The sequence below is a fragment of the Pagrus major genome, chromosome 21 (assembly GCF_040436345.1).
Source record: "Pagrus major chromosome 21, Pma_NU_1.0".
Taxonomy (NCBI): Eukaryota; Metazoa; Chordata; class Actinopteri; order Spariformes; family Sparidae; genus Pagrus; species Pagrus major.
Window position 1 is genome coordinate 19,542,089 of NC_133235.1, and position 22,700 is coordinate 19,564,788.

Below are 22,700 nucleotides of genomic sequence, written 5' to 3' on the forward strand. Positions count from 1 at the left end.
TCTTAATTTTTTTTGTATGTTCAGCCAAGTTTGTTAAACTTTTCATCTTATGAAATATTATATTATTATTTGTAGCTTGCAGATAAATAAAATAAGACAAGTAGGCTTCACTGGACAATGTGAAACACGTCATGCATGTTTATGAGCTTTTTCACATTGTGCTACGCTGAACAAGTGTCCAGGTTGTCCTTCAGGGTCGTTAGACATTCAGTTAGTCTCAGTTTAATTATAAACTGTATGAACTTGAAAAGAAAATGATTGAGTTTCAGGTCGTGTTAATGCAACACTGTTCTTTCTCTGTTTAACTACTACCTGTTTGTCCCAGTTTTTCACCGTCTATACTGCGTGGCCTATAGCATTATCATGTGCAAACTCATACAAGTTATAAATATTTTAAAGCACGTTTGGTTTTGGTGCTTTGTAATATTCAAACTGTAAATGTTGAATATTGCATGGTTATGGATGAATTAATCATTAAGCTTGTGTTTTGAAATCATTCCAGATAACTATGTGGTGACTGATCACGGAGCGTGTGTGCGGATGTGCAGCGGGAACACATACGAGGTGGACGAGGGAGGAATCAGGAAGTGCGCCAAGTGTGATGGATTGTGCCCAAAAGGTTGGGGGTTAAGCTATCACTGTGCAACTTCTCTGACCTATTTACACAATAAAGTTGGTATCAGTGGAACAAAACTACGGGAAATACGCTGATTAACTTTCTTGCCGAGATTTAGATGAGAAGATGGACGCCTCTCTCACATCTGGCCGTTAAATGTTAGCACTGTGTTTCTTGTTTTTCCTCTGAAGTTAAAGTAACTATATGATAAAGGTGATATGGCACCATTGACAGGCAACCAAATGAAACACACTGTTACCTTGAATAATGGTTCAGATTTGGGTTTTAACATTTTTGTAAACATTTGGGATAATCTAAACCCTCAATTCACCAAAAATGTCACATATTATGCCTTTAGTGCCAAAATAAGAGGAACATTTATATTTTGAAATAGTTTCCTTACTGATGTTTGTTTCCTTAATTGTTTACAGTGTGTAATGGACTTGGCGCAGGAGACCTGACTCACACTCTGTGTATCAATGCCACCAACATTGACTCCTTTAAAAACTGCACGAAAATCAATGGTGACATTACTATCATCCACACGTCGATTCATGGGTAAGCCGAGGACATTAACAGCATAACAGCCTCACATGCCTGTTTCTATCAACTATATCAACTGCAATAGATCACTGGGCACCTTTTAAAAAATATTAGATAACATGTGTTTTCTTATTATTTGTAGGGATGCATATACCAAAACACCAAAGATGCAGCATACCCAGTTTGAGGTGTTTAAGACAGTTAAAGAAATTACTGGTAAGACTGCGTAAAACCTGACTAATGCATGACACACTAAATAGATGCTAAGGAGTTTCACAATTACCAATTCATTTGTTCCTTCAGGATACTTGTGGATTGAAACGTGGCCAGACAGCCTGAGCTCACTCAGTCCTTTTGAGAATCTGGAGATCATTCGAGGACGAACTAAGCGGTATGTTCCTTGTAAAGACCCCCCGTGGATTCACAACCACTGGATTACAGGAAATAAATTTGTTTTTCAGGAGTTGAGTATTACTTAAGGCTGTCGTAAAATCTTTCCTTTTTTTACTCTACTTCTTTTCTCGTCTCCGCCTTTTTCTTTTTGTAGCGGCAGCCGCAGTTTGGCTATTGCTCAGCTTAGTATCACCTCGCTGGGCCTTCGCTCCCTCAAAGAAATCAGTGATGGAGACGTGGCCATCATGAAGAACCAGAACCTGTGCTACACCGACAAAAAACACTGGAAAAGGTTCTTTAAATCAGAAAGCCAAAGTGTCACCATACAGGACAATGCTGATGTGGCCACGTGTGGTAAATTAGATTTTGATCCTTTTGCTGTTTTGTTTTCTAACCTCTGATTACGAAATGCACAAGCCAGATTAAATAAATGAAGTCTAATTTCGAAATTGGAGAATTATGCGGGAAAGATCTCTTTTTGAGATTGTATGTTTGTTTTCAGCTTTGAGGAACAACACTTGTGACAGGAAGTGCACCGCGGACGGCTGCTGGGGCCCCGGCCCGGACATGTGTTTCGCGTGCCGTGACTTCAGCCGTGATGGGAGCTGTGTTGACTCCTGCAACATCCTGGAGGGGTGAGGGAGGAATCTGGGTTGCAAGTGCCTTTTTAAGCTGAGAAATGCAGCGTTCCTTATTTTATACAAACAAACAGTCTGAACATCAGATCTGTGAGCTGTGCAGCTAACTCCTCCTCCACCACAAACACTTCCAGACTATCGCTTTAGATGAGTTTGGGGATTTGTTATTGAAGCAAATCTAATACCAAATGCAATCCGAGGCATTTTGAAGTTAAACCTCCAGTAGATACAAGACAAACATCGCAGCTGAAATGGCACATTCACTCACATCTGTTTATCTTCGCAGATCTCTGTCAAACATTGAATCACGACATGCTTACAATTTAACTTGTGCCCTCGAAACGGGGATCAAGAATCTCACTTCACATGTAACTGTTTGAAATGTGGCGCAGCAGTGGTGAGAGATTTTGTCAGCTTTGTTTTTGTTTTTGCAGAGAGCCACGGGAGGCCATCATGAACAAAACCTGCATGGAGTGTCACCCCGAGTGTCAGCGCATGAATGTGACTGCAACCTGTAGTGCGCCTGTATGTGTGCCACAACAACTACACTGTTATTGCAAACATCCACAAAAAAGTCACTGAGAATCAAAGAGTACCATGAATGGATGGTTACGCAGCATGAAAACTGTTGCGCAAGTTTCAGCAAGTACCAATTTCTCCATCAGCAGCAGCTTTAATAGAACATGATGCAAGTGTAGCCACAAGACATGTTGTCTTCTGTATAAGAGGTGTGGCTGCGTGATCCAGCTGGTGAACGGTCTACTTTTTTACGCCCATTTTTGAGGTTGTTGGAAGTAAGTCAGGGGAATGTGATCCTTGATCCTTTAGATGGTTAGATGACCCTTGGTGACGCTAGCTAGCGACACGCTAACATTAGGTGGCTCTTTTTTACACTTGGTGCTTGGAAGAGCTGCCGAAACTGAAAGTGCTTGACGCACTCCATCTTAAGAAAGCATGCAGTAAAGCTCCGACCTCAGTGCTAGATAAGGGCTTTATATATATGTATATGCAGAGCTTTTTAGGAAGCCAGGTAGGCTAGCTGACGGTCTAACTTTTATAACTGTTATAAACACCTACGTGATTATCTAATGATCAAAAATGTTAAAAACCCTATATACAAAAACAAATTGCAAATTATTAACAATATATACAAAGCGAACTGTGAAAAGTGAAATATTTGAACTAAGTTAAGGAAAGGAAATGCACGGTCCAACCCATAGGTCTTGATTTAGCACAGCTGCACTGTTGTTGTAAGCGGTGCTGGGTCAGACCTGTGTGAGCTGACCAATCAGAGCAGACTGGGTATTCAGGAGGGGGCTCCTTAAAGGGACAGGAGCTTAAAAGCATGTGAACCTATTCTAGTAATAACCCAAAATAAAATTATGAACCTGATAATGAGCTTAATTTGTCTCCTTTAAATTTCTTACATATAGCTCCTTTAAATTGCAGCACTTGATTGCACAAGAGAACAGAGCTGTACCGACCTAAACCTGAAGCACCTAACATTTCTATGTGGATCTTCAGTGCTAAACATTGCATCTTTATGAGGGAGATACAGTCGTCCTCAAAATTATTCATACCCTTGCTAATTTTTGTGATTTTCTATTTTTGTGATGAAATGACTGCATTTTTTCAAGTTTGTTTATGAGTTATACGTGACCAACAAGTGAAAGAATGACAACAATACACAATTCAAGAAATTCTTCATTTCAGGGGTATTTTATTCAAGGATTCCCAAAAAATGCCATGTTCAAAATTATTCATACCCTAGTCCAATGTCTTTCTTTAATAGTCAATAGCATAGCCTTTGTTTTTTATGACTGCTTTGAGACGATTCTTGTATGTGTCCACAAGCTTCCTGCATGTCTCCTGTGGGATGTTTGCCCATTCCTCCTTTGCGAAAGCCTCAAGCAGGGTCAGGTTGGTCGGTTTCCTAGCCATCACTCTGGTCTTCAAGTGATGCCACAAGTTCTCGATGGGATTCAGGTCAGGACTCTGACTTGGCCATTCTAGGACGTTGACATCATTGTCCTTGAACCATTTCTTCACTACCTTGGCAGTGTGTTTGGGATCATTGTCTTGCTGGTACGTCCAGTTGTGGCCAAGCTGTAGTTTCTCAGCAGATTCCTTCACGTTTTCATCAAGGATCCTGATGTAATCTTCCTTTTTCATTATTCCTTGGACCTTGACTAGGTTCCCTGTGCCACTGGAAGAGAAGCATCCCCATAGCATTATGCTTCCACCACCGTACTTGACTGTGGGCACAGTGTTCTTTGGTTTATATGCTTCGCCTTTCTTCCTCCAGACATATTGAGCATCCATATGGCCAAATAACTCCAACTTGGTCTCATCAGACCACAGGATGGTTGACCAAAAGCTGGGATCTTGCTTCAAATGACCTCTAGCAAAGGCCAGGCGAGCCTGCACGTTTCCTCCTGAGCAGCGGCGTCTTCCGAGGCCTATGTCCATGGAGACCTCCTCTGTGCAAGACTCGCTCAATGGTGGACCGTGAGACCTTTGTCCCTGCCTGGTCAAGCGTTTCAATTAGGGCCTTGGTTGTGGTCTGGGGTTGTTGTTGACCTCTCGGCATATTTTCCTGGCAAGTTTAGGGGACACCTTACGCTTCCTGCCACGCCCGCTGAGGTTTTTAACAGTATTGAATTTCTTGTACTTGCTAATTATGCTCTGGACGGTTGCCACAGGGACATCATACTGCTTTGAAATGGCCTTGTAACCCTTTCCTTCACTGTGGGCACGCACAAGACGTCGACGTAGGTCTTCACTGAGCTCCTTCTTGATGACCATGATGACCAGAAATTGAGAATGACCAGAACACTTTTCCTCTATTTATACTCTTCTGGAAAGATGCTATTTTTTTAAATCAGTGTTTAACATTTGTTTAACAATGTTAATGGTATTTATTCCATTGTAACATTTTGAAATAACCATAGGACAAAGATTTTTGTTGAGATATTGTCAGGGGTATGAATAATTTTGAACATGGCATTTTTTGGGAATCCATGAATAAAATACCCCTGAAATGAAGAATTTCTTGAATTGTGTATTGTTGTCATTCTTTCACTTGTTGGTCACGTATACCTCATAAACAAACTTGAAAAAATGCAGTCATTTCATCACAAAAATAGAAAATCACAAAAATTAGCAAGGGTATGAATAATTTTGAGGACGACTGTAGGTGCAGCATGCTTTGAGAAATTATTACTATGAGACACTGCAGTTTACATAATATTTACTACACCACTCAAGAGAGCTGTAAACATAAGTCTGTTATTTTTTTTTTCAACCTCCAGGGTTCTGGAAACTGTACGAAGTGTGCCAACTTCAAGGATGGACTGTTCTGCGTGTCTCGCTGTCCCCAAGGCGTGCCAGGCGAGGACGACTCGCTGGTGTGGAAATACGCGGACGAGATGAAAGTGTGCCAGCTATGCCACAAGAACTGCACCCGAGGGTAAAAGCATTGTTCATCCAACCTGAGAACTGACACTACTTGTTCGCTGTGTTGCAAACATTCGTCTGTCGTAATGTTGATGCAGAAACTTGATCCAAGCCAGAAGGGTCAGCTGTGGTTATGTTGGCACAGATAGGAGAGAGAGGTCTGCTAGCAGGATGAGGCAATATTGGCTGAGATTAATGAAGAAAATTGGACAATTTAGGAGGGATAATGTGAGCTGAGCAGTCAAAGGAAAATACCAGTGATTTTGCATTTACTAAATAATTGATATAGTTCACATTAATTTAGCTTACCATATTTTGTAGATCATAGAAATTAAAGCAGACTTCATGTTCACATTAATGATTCAACCTTCAGTCATAGTGGTGGTTTGTTGGTATACTGGGGGCTGCAGGTGTCGATTATTTTCTAGATTAATTGATTAGTTGTTTGGTCTGCCATGTTTGACAGTTGGTCCAATCTTCCAGCTTATCTCCGTAACTATTTCCTTTTTGAACTGGTATACTGACAGAAATTCAGCAGCATCGAGTATGTCCCGTAACTTTACTTGAGAAACTTGTTTATTTTGGCTCATCCATCTCAAAAAGGCAGCCCTTTTAAATGTTAAACCTCCTAAAATGTAAGCTTAAATTCAACACTGGATCAGATTTTAAAATGGAGGGTAAAGTTTTGGTGCCATGGAATTAAATTCCGAGGTTTAAAGTAGAGGTATAAATTAAATCTTTCTTAATTTTAAGCCAGTTTTAAAGTTTTGTGCAACATAATTTAAAATTAAAATGTGATTTAGTCACGAGAGCTTGGGTGTCAACCATTGATTGATTGCACAACATTTCCCTGATTGTTTAGCATTATAGGTAAACAATAGAATATGTGGCTATATGATGACTTTATGAATTTGATTTGTAATCAGAATGATGCATCACATTCTTTGTATTGATTGTTTTACAGGTGCTCTGCACCCGGTCTTGAAGGCTGCCAGACTTTAAGGTGAGTAAATATAATAACACTGATAATTGATGCTGAAATACACACCGAGTTCAGCATTCTGATCTCATCTCTCCTTGTTTATTGAATTTGTACATGTGCTCTGTTTCCTGTCTACATTCTTAAATCAGCCTCCACCTGTCTTTCAGAACCTCTGGTCTTTCCATGATTGCGGCTGGTGTAGTCGGCGGACTGCTGGCTGTTCTTATTGCGGGCCTGTCCGTCTTCGTGCTGCTACGCCGGCGCCACATCAAGAGAAAGAGAACGATGCGCAGACTCCTCCAAGAGAAAGAGGTAAGACGAGGAAACTGAGTCACCGCGCTTGCACGGAGACGTCAAGATATCATTATGCGAAGGGGGGTTTATTTCTGAGACGTCCGGGTTAATTTACAGAGACACAAGCTGTGCTGTGTGCGAGACAGTGTGTAAGATATTCAATCCTTCTTTTCCAGTTGGTTGAACCTTTGACTCCCAGTGGGGAGGCACCAAACCAGGCTCTGCTGCGGATCCTGAAGGAACCTGAGTTTAAGAAAATCAAAGTGCTTGGATCAGGAGCTTTTGGTACAGTTTATAAGGTAATAAAATTTTTCAGGTTTATGTCTCCAAACACCTTGTTGTCAGAATTACACTTCAGCACTGAGCTCTATTAAAGCTGGAGCTCAGGAGTGCTGAATGTGCCAAGTTTACATAACCAACACCCGCCAGTGTTTTCGCTCATCTACATCTGTTGTCAATTTTTCAATTAAAAGACACATTTTTAACTTGCCAGGTCACGCACGAGTGACTCTGCTCACTTTCAGTGCTGTGTGTGTGTGTGAATGTGTTTACACAGTGACATTGTGAGAACTTATCTTCCATATGGGGACAAAAAAACAGGTCTCTAAAAAGTTAACCGCCTATTTTAGGGTTGATTGTAGGTCAAGGTTAGAGTAAACCCTCGGAGAGCGAAAGTAAGTCAGCACAATGTTCTCAGTACACAAAAAGTGTTCGTGTGTGCTCTTGAATTTCTGTCTTCGTGAGGACCAATTTTAGTCGAAGACCTTGAGAGTTTTTTGGAAAGTAAGCATGTTTTTTCAAAAGGCTATTTGAGGTTTAAAGGAACCTTTCACCCAAAAACGAAAAATGCACTCCTTATCTACTCACCCCCATGCCAAAGGAAAGTCAGGTGGAGTTTTGTTGTCCACAAACATTTTTGGAGCTTCACAGCAAAACGGCAGCATTCTCCTAGATAACTGACTATTTTTGAAATGTAAAAAAAAGAACAGAAAGACAACATAAAATGGCTCCATCTAGCTCGTCTGGGGTAATCCAACTCTCCAGAAGCCCTGAGGCCCCAAATTGATTTAAAAAGTCAATATTTACACCCCCAATTCTTGGTCGAGCTTGTGAACCTACTTCAGACAGGGTGCACGCTAACGCTTTTAGCTCAGCAGCTACAGTGAAGATGGTGAAGGTGTAAATAACGACTTTTCAAATCAATTTTGCATCTTGAGGCTTCCAGAGACTAGGTTCACGCTGGACCAGCTGTATGGAGCCAGTTTATGTTTTTATTTTTTGTTTTTGTTTTTGTTCTTTTAAGTTTAAAACAAATCCCCATCTACTACCTTTTTATGAATCTCTAGAAAGCTTTTGTGGGCTATGAAACTTCACCTGATTTCCCATGGGCATGGGAATGAGTAGATATTGACTGAATTTTCATGGTGAACTATTCGTTTAAGGTTGGAGTTAGGTCTTAAGGTACCTGTCATTTTCACGCCTCCGATTCATTGTCTATAGGAAGCCGTGCAATGCTGGGAGCAGAGCGTCGCTTTGCCCACTCCTCATTTGCATAAAATTGGATTCCAGCTACTTTAAGCCAATCAGTGGCGTTTCCAAATGAGCCGCCATGTTGGTCTGGTTTGAAATCCTGGAGCGCACAGCCCACGAGTGGCATTCATCCAATCAGGTGCAGCCAGTGAGTGTTTGCGTGGTTGATGGAGGGTGTGGCCTGTGTACTGTACTTATGGCTAGTGTAAGGGTGGGGTTAGCCATTCAGTTGTGCTACGGTTTAGTGGTGTATTAACATCTTTAGTTAAATCATTTTAACAATATCATGTTGTAAAAAATCTCCATTACAAGCAAAAGTCCTGCATTTATATTTCTACTCAGATAGAAGTACACAAAATATGTTCAGCAAAATGTACTTAAAGTATCGGCATCAGAGGCGACAAAATGTTCCCTGTCAGAGAATTAAATTATAATATTTTATCATTATTTTATGACTCATGATTTTATGTTTATATATTTTGTATGTAAAATACAGCAGTCACTGAATGTAGTGAAGAGGAAGCGTGAAACTAGCATCAAATTGAAGTACAATTACCTCAAAACAGTAAACATACTTAGTTTCTCTAGTTGTTTTTTTTTACAATACCTGGGTTAAGAATTCATTAAGGGTCCTCACAAGTATCAAGAAAAAGCATTTGGCAGCAGTGTTGCACTCATGCAGTACATACAGTACATGTCAGCATCGGTAACTGTACTCTATATGCTCGCATCTGTATGTATGCACTCGTGTTAACTTGCTTCATGTGTAACTGCAAAATGTAAAATAACAAACTTGTGTCCCTTCAGGGCCTGTGGGTTCCAGAGGGAGAGGACGTGAAGATCCCAGTGGCCATCAAGGTTTTGAGAGAGGCCACATCACCAAAAGCAAACAAAGAGATCTTGGACGTAGGTTTACTGATTTATGTGGACAATTTTCTGATGTTACTGTAACACTGAGTCATAACTAAAAAAAGATATTTTCCCAGACTACTCCAGTAAAGTGTGTGCTACTGGGGGGAAATGAAAGTGGAAATATAAACATTAAAAACTCACTTTCAATTGAGGAATTACCACAAATTTTTGATTAAAACAGCTCAAAAGTGAGTGACTATTACTGCTTCCCAGATGTCAGTTTCACTGTGATGTATCCTGTAATTTATAGCACATGCAACTTTATTTGAAACTAATGACCACTTACTTTCCTCCTAATGGAGAACGTGTCATGTTCCCACATGGTGACCCTGTTTCGGGGCTGTAGGAAATGGGATTAATTCACAGGAGGGCTGTGCGTGGGCGTTGGTGTGTAATCCAAGGCTGAGGTGTTCTGGAAAGGAATGCAGTCGTGAAGCCGCACTGAGGAAGCAGCCAGCTCAAAACGCTCCATTGAAACGGCTGAATGTGCATCTCAGATCCTGTGATTTTGCGGCCGTGTTGCTCAGTCACTGTACATCTGGAGGTTGTGGTGGACATACACTTCGTCTGAACTTCATGACTTCAGGGCATGCTTTTTAAAAGCACTTTGAAGCCTCTTTCTCATCAGACTGTCAGGATTACAGAGTTCCTAACAATCAAGTGGTTATTTGCTGAACAATTTTGATTCTGTAATAGGCATGTAGGAAATAATTGGCATACAAGTAACTCGTGACTGGAAACCTACTAAATAAAACTCAGTTTGAAGTGCTGTTTGCATGTTTCTACTTGTCGGAAGCCTGTTGTTGGTGTCCAGTGCCGATTATCCCCACATTTTCTTTTTTTTTTCTTTAAGTCGCTTTCCTGTTATGACAACTGAGAGTTTCCACTCTCGGCTAAGACGCATAAAATATGCTTGGCTGGGCATGACTGCTGCCAAGAAACTTATCATCCAACACGGATATCTGCACAATTGTTGTTCCTTTGCTATCAGTTTTCAGAATGAATGTTGGCGCTTCTTTCAACATTAAAGCACTGATAAGTAGAATAAGTATTTTACAGATAATTTCATTTAATAAGGGGTTTGTTTTGTCACCTCACTGCCCCCAAACACTATGAAATATTAAATTACAAAAAAGCATTCTCGTATGTCTCCATTTGCACCACAGGAGGCTTATGTGATGGCCAGCGTGGAACACCCCCATGTGTGCCGTCTGCTTGGCATCTGCCTGACCTCCACAGTGCAGCTCATCACCCAGCTGATGCCCTACGGCTGCCTGCTGGACTACGTCAAAGAGAACAAGGACAATATCGGCTCCCAGTACCTGCTCAACTGGTGTGTGCAGATAGCCAAGGTAAGAGAGGAGCCACGGAAAGGCATCGAGTTACATAGTAGGATCTGTTTAATAGGGCTGATGTTGTTTTACACACCTACAATAGAGTCAAAAATGTGTTTTTCTTCTTTTTCAGCTTCATTGTGTAGAATGATGTTTGTGCAGCGTTTGACAGTAGCAGACTGTTTTCACATTCGTCTGGTTAAAGTGTAAATTTTCTCTGTGATCACTGAAAATCTGATTCCAAGAGGCAGGCCTACAAGCGTGAGTTGTGACATCACAAATAGTTTGAAAGCAGTGTTGGAATGTAATCAAGTACATTTACTTAAGAACTGTACTTAAATATAATTTTTTACTCCACAGTATTTATTTGACAACTTTAGTTACTCGTTACTTTGCAGAATGCACGCTGCATCAGAGCTAAAGTAGTTCATTTGGCCAATAACCAGTCAACCCAAAGTATACAGTATAAACATATATGCAAATATATGTATAATTTACTTTGACTTGTACTTGTGATACTTGCCAAAAAATTACTTTTGATACTTAATGTAGGTACATTTATTATCAGATACTTTAAGACTTAAGATTTCTATTCATATAGGTGACTTTTAGTTTTACAAAAGTAATATTTTAGTGCAAAATCTTTATTTTCACTCAGGTATGACTTTTGGGTACTTAATGCAACACTGTTTGAAACCCAGTCCTGGTCCAAAAACATAAGAAACAATAAAATAAATAAGATGAAAATGTAACGCAATAAAGAGGAATCAGACAAAAGAGGGATTTATAACAACAACAACAACAACAACAACAACAACAACAACAACAACAACAATAATACAGTGCGTGTGATAAAAGGAAAGCAACTGAGCAGTTCTGCAGAGCAAGTCAACCTGTTTTGTTTATGTAACTGCTAGAAGGAATAGTACATGCTGCCTTAAACTGCGAGAAATATTATTGAATAATATGACTCATCTGATGATGATGACAGGTCGATGGCTGCAGTACTCAGATCTTTCATCGTGTCTGATCAAGCAATTTTTCCATGTTCAAACATCCATATCAGATGTGAGATGATTATGTAATAACTTACATCATCATTTGTTTGACAAAAGGGTATGAACTACCTGGAGGAGCGCCACCTGGTACACCGTGACTTGGCAGCGAGGAACGTCCTGGTGAAGACTCCTCAACATGTCAAGATCACCGACTTTGGTCTGGCCAAACTCCTCAACGCGGATGAGAAGGAGTACCATGCAGATGGTGGAAAGGTTGGTTGTAGAGTAGTCTACAGCATCGGCACGAATATTTCAGAAACATCTTGAATTATTTTCAGTTTGGTAGTAATGGGTTGTTGTCGCACACAAACAGGCCTAAATGTGAACAGCGTTGTGTGTGCATTTATAGCCTGGTACAAATGGGGTACTTGCTAGACAGATGACTTCCTGTAGATGAATGAATTTATTCCCTGTCACCAAAGAGTGTATTTTTGTTTTTGTAGTTTTGCTCTAGATTGTATCTTATATAAGTGATGCAGTATAAATAGTTCTGTCAGTGAACTGAGTTCTAAGAAAAATGGCACATCAGATAAGTTCCTTCTCTTATCAGTGTTTCTTTGTGCAACTGAAAGCACTATTTTTCATCACAGTGTGTTCGCTCACGGATGACCAATACATCTTTGTGTACCCAATGATTGTATAATTTTTCCATAACACAAGAATTCCCAAATATTTGTATTCTTTTGATTAACTTGGTCAAAATTCAATAATATAGTTGAATGTTCTAGTTTCCGTATTAATTTAAACTGATATATTATCTTATAAAGTCATCAATTCACCTGTGTTTTATTATGAAGATGATACAATAATTTTAATGTAATAATACAGTGTTCAGTTTCTGTCCTCAGCAGATGTGCAGACTGTCCAGTTCTTTGGAATTCATTTGGACAAAGCTGGACTGGATCACAAACATAGACACCTGCTACTGTTGAGATTTCCTTCAATTGTTGTTGTGGCTCTGATTCTGAAACATATTATTAATCACACTAGACATTTTTCCAGACAGGGGTTAAGCCCTGTGTTAGACTAATAACAGTTTAGGTGGAGAAGTGCATTGAAAAACACTCGGCTGTCATAAAACACAAACTGTACCCCAAAAAACATTAGCGTTTTCAACTATATCCAGCTGCAGCACCATCACAAACGTGAAGGAAGTTCCAAATGTGGTTCAGTGTGGTCACAGAAGAGGCCAAAGATTTAATTTTCATGTTCATAAGTATTTTAGCCAAGGGATACAAGTTTTGCCAATAATAACGAAGATAATAAAACAATAATACGACATTCTGTAGTCTGAACCAAACTTTGATTCCACTCACAACATACAGACGGATCATTTTTGTTATTGTACCTTTCACAGTAAAAGCCCTAGACTGTACAGACGGTGTAACTGCCTAAATTGTTGTGCTTCAAACACATAGACTAGGTAATTGTTATTTATTTAGCCCGTAGTTGCTCAAATTTCTACCTTTTAATATCATTTTCACATTTATTTTTGATCTGCTGTAGTCTATTGTCTTCAGCCACCGTAGTGCTGTGTACAAGTAGGCGTGTTTTGGAGGAGGGCGGGGTCGAACTCTGTAACTGCTTTACTGCCTCAGTCGCACGGTTTATAGGGGCCGTGGTTTGTGTGGTCTGCAAGACTGCAGCTGGACCCTTCTCAGCATTTTCAGTAACTTGATAAAATGTGTATTTTTGTACGTGTGACGATTGCAATTTTCTACACTGCAGGAAAATATCTTCTGTGTTAGTGGTCCAGTAAAGCTTATTGTCCAGATGTATTCAAAGGAACATCATGGTGGTGCTTTATTATCATGTTAAGTGCAAATGTGCAGGTTAAAAGGCCCTTTTGGAAGTCACTGCAATATCTGGAGATCATTACATCATCAATTTTTGTCCCACAGGTACCAATCAAATGGATGGCTCTTGAATCTATCCTGAACAGAACATACACACACCAGAGTGATGTATGGAGTTATGGTAAGTATTGTGCTTTTATGTTGTAAATACATGCTCCACCTCTAACTAGAGCTGCAGCGATTAGTCAATTAGTCGATTAGTTGATTGAAAGAAAATTAATTGGCAACAGCTTTGATAAATGATTAATGTTTCATGCAAAATGTCAAACATTTGCTGGTTCCAGTTTCTTAAATGTAAGGATTTGCTTCTTTTCTTTGTTATTTTAGATCATAAATGAGATCTCTTGGCTTTTGGACTTTTGGTTTGATAAAAGAAGGAATTTTAGGACGTCTTTCTTGACATTTTATAGACAAATCAGTTAATCATGAAAATAATCTGATGATTAATCGATAATGAGATTGTTATTTGCAGTTCTCCCTCTAACCCAGCGAGCCATGAACCTTACTTGCTTGGGTCTTTGTGTAACTTCAGATATGTAAAACAGCCGAGCTTCGCCTCCTAAGTATCGGTGACAGTCTCACTAAAGAAAGATTTATTTGTTGCTGAATAAAGTGTTATAACAGCAGAGAGAGGGAGGACATTTTAAAGATTCGGATAGGATGTTGTTTTTGGATCCGATAACGCTTGTCAACATTTTAAAGCACAACATGAGAAGGGAGAACGTCTTGCAAGCATCTGCGCTTTCAGGACACTGGCCGCACACACACACACACACCTACACACCAGCAGCAGTCTCAGATGGACAATATCACATCAGAAGAGACTGTTGGCACAACCTGCATAAGAGGTTTCTTCCAGCTCAGGAGCTCATATATGCACAGATGCTTACACACACACACACACACACACACACACACACACACACACACACACACACACACACACACACACATATATACGCATAGCTTTCTTGTGTGGGCAAGCTTCCAAATCTTCTTTCCCGGGGGTTTGATCATGCCTTCCGCTCGATATGGCAAAAGCATCAGCAGACCCTGGCAGAAGTGACGGGCTTCCTCTCCTCCTTTTCCCTCCTTCAGTTCCTCCAACACAGAGATGCATCCTGCTAACTCCCACTCCTGCAAGCAGAGCCAATTTGTCAACATTTCTATTTTGATACTCTGTGTGTTATCACATCCTGTCACTCTCATTCCCTCTCTTTTTATTGGAGCGAAAACAAAGCAGATGACAGCTCATCATCAGACTGACGTATACATCAACTGTCCTCCTTCTGTAGGTGTAACAGTCTGGGAGCTGATGACATTTGGTACCAAACCGTATGATGGGATACCGGCCAGTGAAATAGCCGGAGTCCTGGAGAAGGGAGAGCGTCTGCCTCAGCCACCAATCTGTACCATAGATGTCTACATGATCATGGTGAAATGTAAGCTTGGTGGGATGCTGGTTGAAACCTGTGATTTTGATAATAAACTTCATTAGTATAGCACCTTTCATATGAGAATACAGCCTAAAGAAATGACATGCTTCACATAAAAAAGACATAGTTATTAACATAAAAACAGAGATTTCAAAATGATGTAAAGCACCTTGTAACCTGGCTTTAGAAAGCAGCTATATAAATAAAGTTCTACTTACTTGCTTACTTGTCCATCTACTTGTCTTCGAATGAATCTGTTGATGTGTCCGGCACAGGTTGGATGATCGATGCGGACAGTCGACCTCGTTTCCGGGAACTCATAGCAGAGTTTACAAAGATGGCTCGGGATCCTTCTCGTTATCTGGTCATTCAGGTACGATGTTACCTCAGATCTTGAATCGTCACTTTATTCGATGGTGAATTGTATCAGCATATTGAACACACAAATCTGACCAGGTTGATTGTATTTCCATTGCAGGGTGATGACCGCATGCACCTACCGAGTCCCTCAGACGCTAGATTGTACCGCAGCCTGATCAGCGGGGAGGACATGGAGGACGCGGTGGATGCAGACGAGTACCTGGTGCCACAACACGGCTTCTTCAGCAGCCTGAGCACCTCCCGCACCCCGCTGCTGCACTCCACAGTAAGCTACTGCTTCATATAAAAAAACACAGTGAAAGGATTTAGATCAGTGTCCGTCCATCTTCCTCTCTGTCTCAGGTGACATTTGTGGTATTATGGCATCGTGTGTGTGTGTATTTTTTTTTGTTTGTATTTGACATATTAACTGTAGGCAAATAATTTATTAATTTAACTGGCTTCTGCCTGTAGAACTACCACAAGGTGGCGTAATTTTACAGGATAGGCATCCTACAGTACTTTTAAACATCACAACATAGTAAGTATGATTGGATAAGAATATTTTGATGCTTATACTTTAGTACTTTTATATTTTTAATGCAGGACTTTTACTTGTAACAGAGTACTTCTACACTGTGGTATTGCTATTTCCACTTAAGTAAAAGATTACTCTGAATGCTGGGAACTCAACTAAGTAAATTTCCGGGAAAGAAAAAAATATTAAGAAAACTGTTGCTGCAAAAATATGTGACTTCACTGGTAGCCGTGGCCTACATTTGTCCAACTGATGTCGTTTTACAATCATCCACTCAAAGACGGTTGGAAATTTGGAAAAACACAAGTGACTTTGTTCCACGTGTGTCACAAGTAGGTCAAATCTACTCAGTTTTCTTTGCTCGACTCCACAAACAGTCTAGCTTCCCAGGTCAGAAGCTTAACTGAGGTAAATAGGCTGTGATCTCTAAAAGTAACAGTACACAGTTACCAAAAAATGAATGAAATAGCCCGGTCTAGACATAACATATTAAACTTAAAGTCAAATATTATTAAGGATCTATTCACCTCTTTCAATTACTTTACTTTTACTATTATAAAATGTAAAAGTTATAACTCAGAATGTTCATCTTGTCGGAATAATATAAGAAGACTTTGAGAAAGATAACAAGCTAATCTTTGCCTCATATAAAAACCAAAGTGCTAGATAATAAAATGAAAATAAAATGAAATATACTGAAAGCACTATATGTGTGTGAGCACATCTAAAATACTACTGCATGTAAATTATAGCAGCTGTTTTAGCCGGAATGAGCCAAAAATTATATTGCCATGAAATTTGTTGATGTGACCTTTCAGCCTCAATAGAGTCAACTGAGAAAAAAGTGAATCGGTGCATGTAATGAGGCACGGATCCCTTTACTACAGACACACACACCAGGCTCAATTTGACCTCCTCTATCCAAACATTGAGAGAGGAATACCAGCTGTGTCGTAGGTAGAGTGAAGTTTCCCAGAAAAGGCTACAATAATTGATTAAGAAATTGCACCAGCAGTGCTTTACTTCACCAACATGGAGTCATTTAATTGTGCTTTTTTAACTCCGTTTTGGGAAATGGGATCTCTGCATAAATCATTACCCTGTGAGTCAGAATGGAAATCAACGTCTTTTTTTTTAGCTCGTCGAAAGCAATTAGCTTCCACTTGAAGCAGCAGAAGCAGACTGTTAAACTGAACCCATGTGATCACACAGCGAGGACAGTCAAAGTAATTGTTCTGATTCTAAGTGGCCAGTCGTACCTGGTCTGAACCCTGCCGGACTTGGTTGCCCTCGTTCTCTTTTACAGTCACCACTGGGACTATTTCTCCTCTTCCTGACCCCTACCCACTCATCCTCATCATCATCCCCTCTCCCACGTTTCCTCCCAGGTGCCCTTTGATTGATGAGGGCTGAATGAGCAGAACGGTTCTACCTCAGGTTCATTGAAGGCCGTGCGTAGGTCTACCTGGGATCATTGCCGACCACTGACAGCCTGGTTAGCTCATATCAGCTTTAAAAGTTTGATTACCTTTGCAGGCAGCCAGGCGAACTTTTTAAAATCTTTGTCCAACAAAAGCTCAGCGTAAGCCTGCTTTTGTAATATCACCGTGGGGGCATTGACCGCGATGGCTCGAGACGTTTTTTACAGATGGCCGCTCCTTCGGCGTGTTTAATTTCCTTTTCTTGTTGAAAGTAATTGCATTGCCACAGCTGTCACTCTCTCCTCTTCATTCGCTCGGTTTCCATGGTTTTAACGGCGTTCGCAGTCCTTTGACTGGAGAGTCTGACAGACACAACAAAGCTTGTCACACTGCCTGGATGAATATGAATCTACTCGGTGGACGTTTATTTTCGATCCTGATCAGCTTGTACTGAGATGACAGCTACGGCTCCCCGGGCTACATAAAAGCACATGACGATCGCTATTAAAAGGGAACTCCCCTGAGAGGCTTTAAGATAAGTCAAAATGACCGAAAGAAACACACTCACTTAGAAAAAAACTACATAAAAGAGGGAAGTCAGGATTAAAGACAGTCAAAGTGAAAAACAAAAAAAAATGAAAGATTCTCCAAATCTAAAATTGAACACAGCAGACAATGTGAAACTGCCTGTTGGTTATAATAGAGGCATATTCACATGTGTTATGGATCTATAAAACACAGTGTCCTCTACAGTCGCTGTCGTGTTATCATGAGAAATTCACTCATGTTTATATCATCTGTTTTGCAGAGCCTCAACAGTAGCATCGGAACGTGCCACGGCAAAAATGGCTTACTGGTAAGAAAAATCAATCTCTTAAACTGCACTTAAAGAAAATCTTTTTCCTCTCTGCGTTATTTTTCACTGAGTGCCACCGGTCATAAAAACCTCTGTCCTTTGTTGCAGAATGGATTACCGAGCAGAGACGGAAGCATCGTACTCCGGTATATTCCTGACCCCACCGACCAACTTTTTGATGACGCCTTCCAGCCAGCTCCAGGCAAGTATCCCCCGACTTCAAAACCATCACTTTTTAATATCATTCAATGTATCACAATAGAGCTCTCCCCTTGTCCCTGTTTGACTCAGTGAGGAGGGGGACATCTAGTGGACAAGAAGCGTATTGCTCCGGCTGAAGAACACATGCAATATATTGTCTGGTGTAGTCTTTCTTCCGGTGCTTTTACACAACTATTAATGCATACATCTTTAGTCTTAGTGGCTGCAGTGGGGTTTTAAAATGATAAGTGGCAGAAGTAGGGCTGTAGTCAGGATCATAACAATAGATAACATGTATTATTACCATCTGTGTATTTACCTGCCCCTGTTATTAGATTAGAGTTTTTTTGGCTTCCTAAAATTCTGGCATCAGTCAACTGCTGAGCAGCAACTTGTTTAGCTCACAACCTTCTAAGTTTTCATTGTTTTTCCCCTTTTCACAGCATCAAAGTTCAGCTGTTCATGTGGGAAACATATCTTATAAACACAATGCTTTTTGACATTAAAATAACTTCCTCAAAACTGCATTGGGAGATTTTTTTTTCACCTCTCATCCACATGGCTTCTTCAGTTCTAACTAACTGGAGGGGAGTTGGCAGGTTTTTAAACTCTATGTGGAAGTGTCCTTACAGTCGTTAAGGACACGTGTGAGCTCTGAGTTTCAGAGTCGTTAGGGCCACTTGTAGGTCGCTGATCCAACTGGCCTTCATGTGGGTCTCTAAGGCTAGGTGAGCCCAGGTCTGAATGGTTCTTAAGCTGTCTGTGGAGGGAACACAGTACTGCATTGTAGGTGGGTGATAAGTAATGTCTTAGGCCACCTCCTCTGTTCAAAGACAGTCGTTCCAGTTTGACAGAGATGGATTCCTTTACTCCTCTTTCAAACCATCTGTCTTCTCTGGCCAAGATGTTTACACTGTTGTCCTCAAAGGAATGAGGTTCAGTTTGGGTAGCCACAGGTTTTAAGCACTCCCCTGATGTGCTTCTGTTCCTTCTCCTTCCCCTCTGACTTAGTGGGCACAGTTTCAGCACAGTCTTGATCCTACATTTCCCATAATGCATCTTGCCAACATCTTTTTGTTAGACTCTCCCTGCCTTGTAAACATCCACCACTTTCAAACTCCATGCCTCCAGTTTGTAACACAGACTTTTTTGTCAAACTTTTGCAGTCTCCAAGCAACAATAATGATGATGTAATGATTAGTAGTTAATGACCTGAAACATGCAGCACTATCATTATGTTTTGTTTAGTTTTATAAACGACTTGCTGGTTTCTATTTTAGCTGTGCATTTGCTTAATGAGAAACCAGCTAGTGTCCTTACTAATGTCGCTTACTTTGTTACAGACTACATGAACCAGAACGGAGTCTCAGATGTGATGAATCCCATCTACCAGCACCCTGGTCCACCTCGCACCATCCTCCCCACCATCTCTTCAGACGACACAGAAACAGAGTACCTGAACTGCTTTAAAAACGGGACCAATGGACCCGAGTACCTCAACGAGGTCCAATCCCCCGCAATCCTCCCGCTCACCTCCAACGGCACGGTGCACAGCGGTCAGAAATATCAGCCCCAGAATAGCATAGACAACCCTGATTACCAACAGGATTTCATGCCCACCTTCAAGACACACACTAATGGACACATCCCAGCGGCGGAGAATGCAGAGTACCTGGGACCAGACTGAGGACTTAGTGGATACAGACAAGAATTAAGAGACGTTTTCTGTTCTATTAAATAAGGGCATTGATGTCTTGGCTGGGAAAAGTATAGTTTTGTGGTACCATCGATTATCATATATGTTGTATCCTGTCTTAAGGAGTCAGGTGACACCTTGTGCAGCTTCCCATGTTGTTTGCATGCAGTCACGCAAACCCCCCTGTCATTCCAAAGAGTTTTATTCTTACCACCAAACTACAAGGGACTCTTTCTTGATGAAAGCTGGACTGAAGCTGACATGACTCAGTTGACCTGAGAGTTGCTGGACCGGATGTTGTAAAAGAAAGTGAAAGTCTATTCTGAAAAAATTTCAGAAGTTAACAAGAATTTCTCTGAAAGTTAAAAGGCCTCCATTGTCTTAGGAGGCAGACGCTCTACTGCAAAAAAGAGGAACTGGCAGCTCACACCAAAAAACAACCTAAGGTACATGTGTTGCAATCACAAGTCAGATACACATTCAACAGTCAACTGTATTGATATGTTGGAACTTAAACACACAGCTGTGCTTTCACTTGATGCTGATGTGAAGCTTCAGAACATGTTTTTGTGCTGAAGTCATGATGATTAAAGGGAGTTTTAAGTAGGGATGCACCGATATGTCAGCCAAACATATTTATTTATCATTTATATTATTTTTTTATTGGCTGATATTCGGCTTGTTGACTGCTATTGGAAAATGATATTCACAGATTGCAGGGGTTGATGTGTATGTGCACATTCATGAGTCACTGGCTCGTGGCATCCCTGCCATCAGTTTCTATGGCTATGTAAGCACTGAGAAATTCTTCTCATTGGGCAGGTAGTTGTATAACAGTGTAAAAAGGGATTTGAAGCAGCTACTTCAAAAAGATAAATCCTTTTTATGTTAAAGAAGGTTATATTAAAGGTTATTTCAAATAATTGTATGATCAAAATCATGCTCCTCAAAGACAGTAATGAAGGGCTAAAACAGTTTTTTTCTTTCATAATGTAGATTTCTTTGTTACCCTGGTGCAAAGGGGAAATAAATAACAATGAAAGCAGAATAAACAACAACAACAAAATATTATACAACAAAAATAATATTCACACGGCAGCCATTTTCTAATCACTCTGACGGTGGGAAGCTCAAATGCTACATTCAGAAGGATAATTTATGTTGGGAATCTGACATTGTTATCATTTTGTTGCTTCCTGATTGATCAGCAACCAAATGCCAATAGATAGTGAAAATCCTGAGGAACATTGGGCCGTATTTCAAGGTAGAACAACATATTTGATGACCTGTTAGCTACCGTGAGCATGCAACCTGCAAAACAGTAGTATGACATATGAACTTCCCACCCAGAGCGTGACGCCAGAGGAAAATGGCCGCCATGCGAATTGATCAGCCAAATTATTATTTTTAACACTGGTAATCGCCCAGAATTTCACATTCGGTGCATCCCTACTTTTAAGGTTGAAATGAGCGTGACTGTTGAGGCCCTCGGAGGCCTGACGACACTCGTCCTGAAGGACGAGTCAATGAGGAAACATAATGTCGCAATTTATAGAATGTTTAGTCAACGTAAAGGGGAATACTGTTGAATTGTAACATTTGAATATGTTACCTATTATGCTCTAAGACAGTTCTGTATGTATTACAAACTGGCCGCTGCGTCTCTTAGATTGAGATAAGAGAGTTTCCTGTGTCCCCTGATGTGTGGTCTCACACTAACTATGTAGAGAATGTGATGGTAAACATAGCAAAATGTGATTGTGGTCGTGTTCTGAAAACCTGTAGCATGAAGCATATTTGTGTGGACCCACAAAGTTAGCTAAAGTCTTAGCTTTCTATCAGTATGGCACATTAGGTTGTGTACCCAGGAAGCGTTTTACTGATGACGGTATCTATTTTTTATCAGTGCACTCAGAGCTTATCAGCTTTTTACTGATCAACACTCAACGAAAGCAAAACTAAAACGCTCAATAGCAGTAGAGGGATTAAAACCACCACCTCCAAATGCATTTCAATAAAATTTTTACTATTTTTTTTCCGCTTGAGAAATGCTGGTTGAACTGTCTTAGGTCATGTAAGTTAATAATTCCCTATAAACATGTGGTGTTTTATTTGAATGGCTCACATCGCAAACTGAGAATGTTTCTGACATTTGTGCTCTGATGTATCTATATCATTACCTGGAGACTTTTCCCTGTCTGATTTTTCTTTTTTCTTTTTTTTTTAACAAAAGTGTAGACCGTCGTTTCACACAGGTTGTTGACACCATATCTACCAATCTGCTCCTAGCTTTAAAGTCTTGTAGTCTTGCAAGAGCATTAACTTTTCCAATATCATTCCTAGTTTTAAAGGAATATACTATTGTAGCAAACCCGTAAGCCTCCTTTTGCAGATTTTACACAGGTACATGTACATAAAACAGTGATTTAATGCTGCAATATAAACCCCCAGATAGTCACCTATAATTTATACTCAGTACACAGTTTTGTCACATCATACGTGAATATGCACTTAATCTTGATTGTGATTATTTCATTCAAAAGTGAACATGAATAAATCTTTTTTTTCTATGGAAACACA

General features: G+C 40.3%; 1 protein-coding gene across 1 annotated transcript in view; it reads left to right on the top strand.

The window, feature by feature from the left end:
- egfra (epidermal growth factor receptor a (erythroblastic leukemia viral (v-erb-b) oncogene homolog, avian)) overlaps positions 1-22,700 on the top strand; it is a 47,407-nt gene extending 24,707 nt beyond the window's left edge. Inside the window, exons 8-28 of the mRNA XM_073491175.1 lie at positions 503-619; positions 1,048-1,174; positions 1,302-1,375; positions 1,463-1,550; positions 1,707-1,906; positions 2,055-2,187; positions 2,625-2,715; positions 5,502-5,659; positions 6,611-6,649; positions 6,796-6,940; positions 7,099-7,221; positions 9,260-9,358; positions 10,531-10,716; positions 11,814-11,969; positions 13,658-13,733; positions 14,908-15,054; positions 15,324-15,421; positions 15,527-15,694; positions 18,176-18,223; positions 18,332-18,425; positions 19,768-22,700. Coding sequence (XP_073347276.1) covers positions 503-619; positions 1,048-1,174; positions 1,302-1,375; positions 1,463-1,550; positions 1,707-1,906; positions 2,055-2,187; positions 2,625-2,715; positions 5,502-5,659; positions 6,611-6,649; positions 6,796-6,940; positions 7,099-7,221; positions 9,260-9,358; positions 10,531-10,716; positions 11,814-11,969; positions 13,658-13,733; positions 14,908-15,054; positions 15,324-15,421; positions 15,527-15,694; positions 18,176-18,223; positions 18,332-18,425; positions 19,768-20,111 — 2,711 coding nt within the window. The 3' untranslated portion in view covers positions 20,112-22,700. The remainder of the gene's footprint in view (positions 1-502; positions 620-1,047; positions 1,175-1,301; positions 1,376-1,462; positions 1,551-1,706; positions 1,907-2,054; positions 2,188-2,624; positions 2,716-5,501; positions 5,660-6,610; positions 6,650-6,795; positions 6,941-7,098; positions 7,222-9,259; positions 9,359-10,530; positions 10,717-11,813; positions 11,970-13,657; positions 13,734-14,907; positions 15,055-15,323; positions 15,422-15,526; positions 15,695-18,175; positions 18,224-18,331; positions 18,426-19,767) is intronic.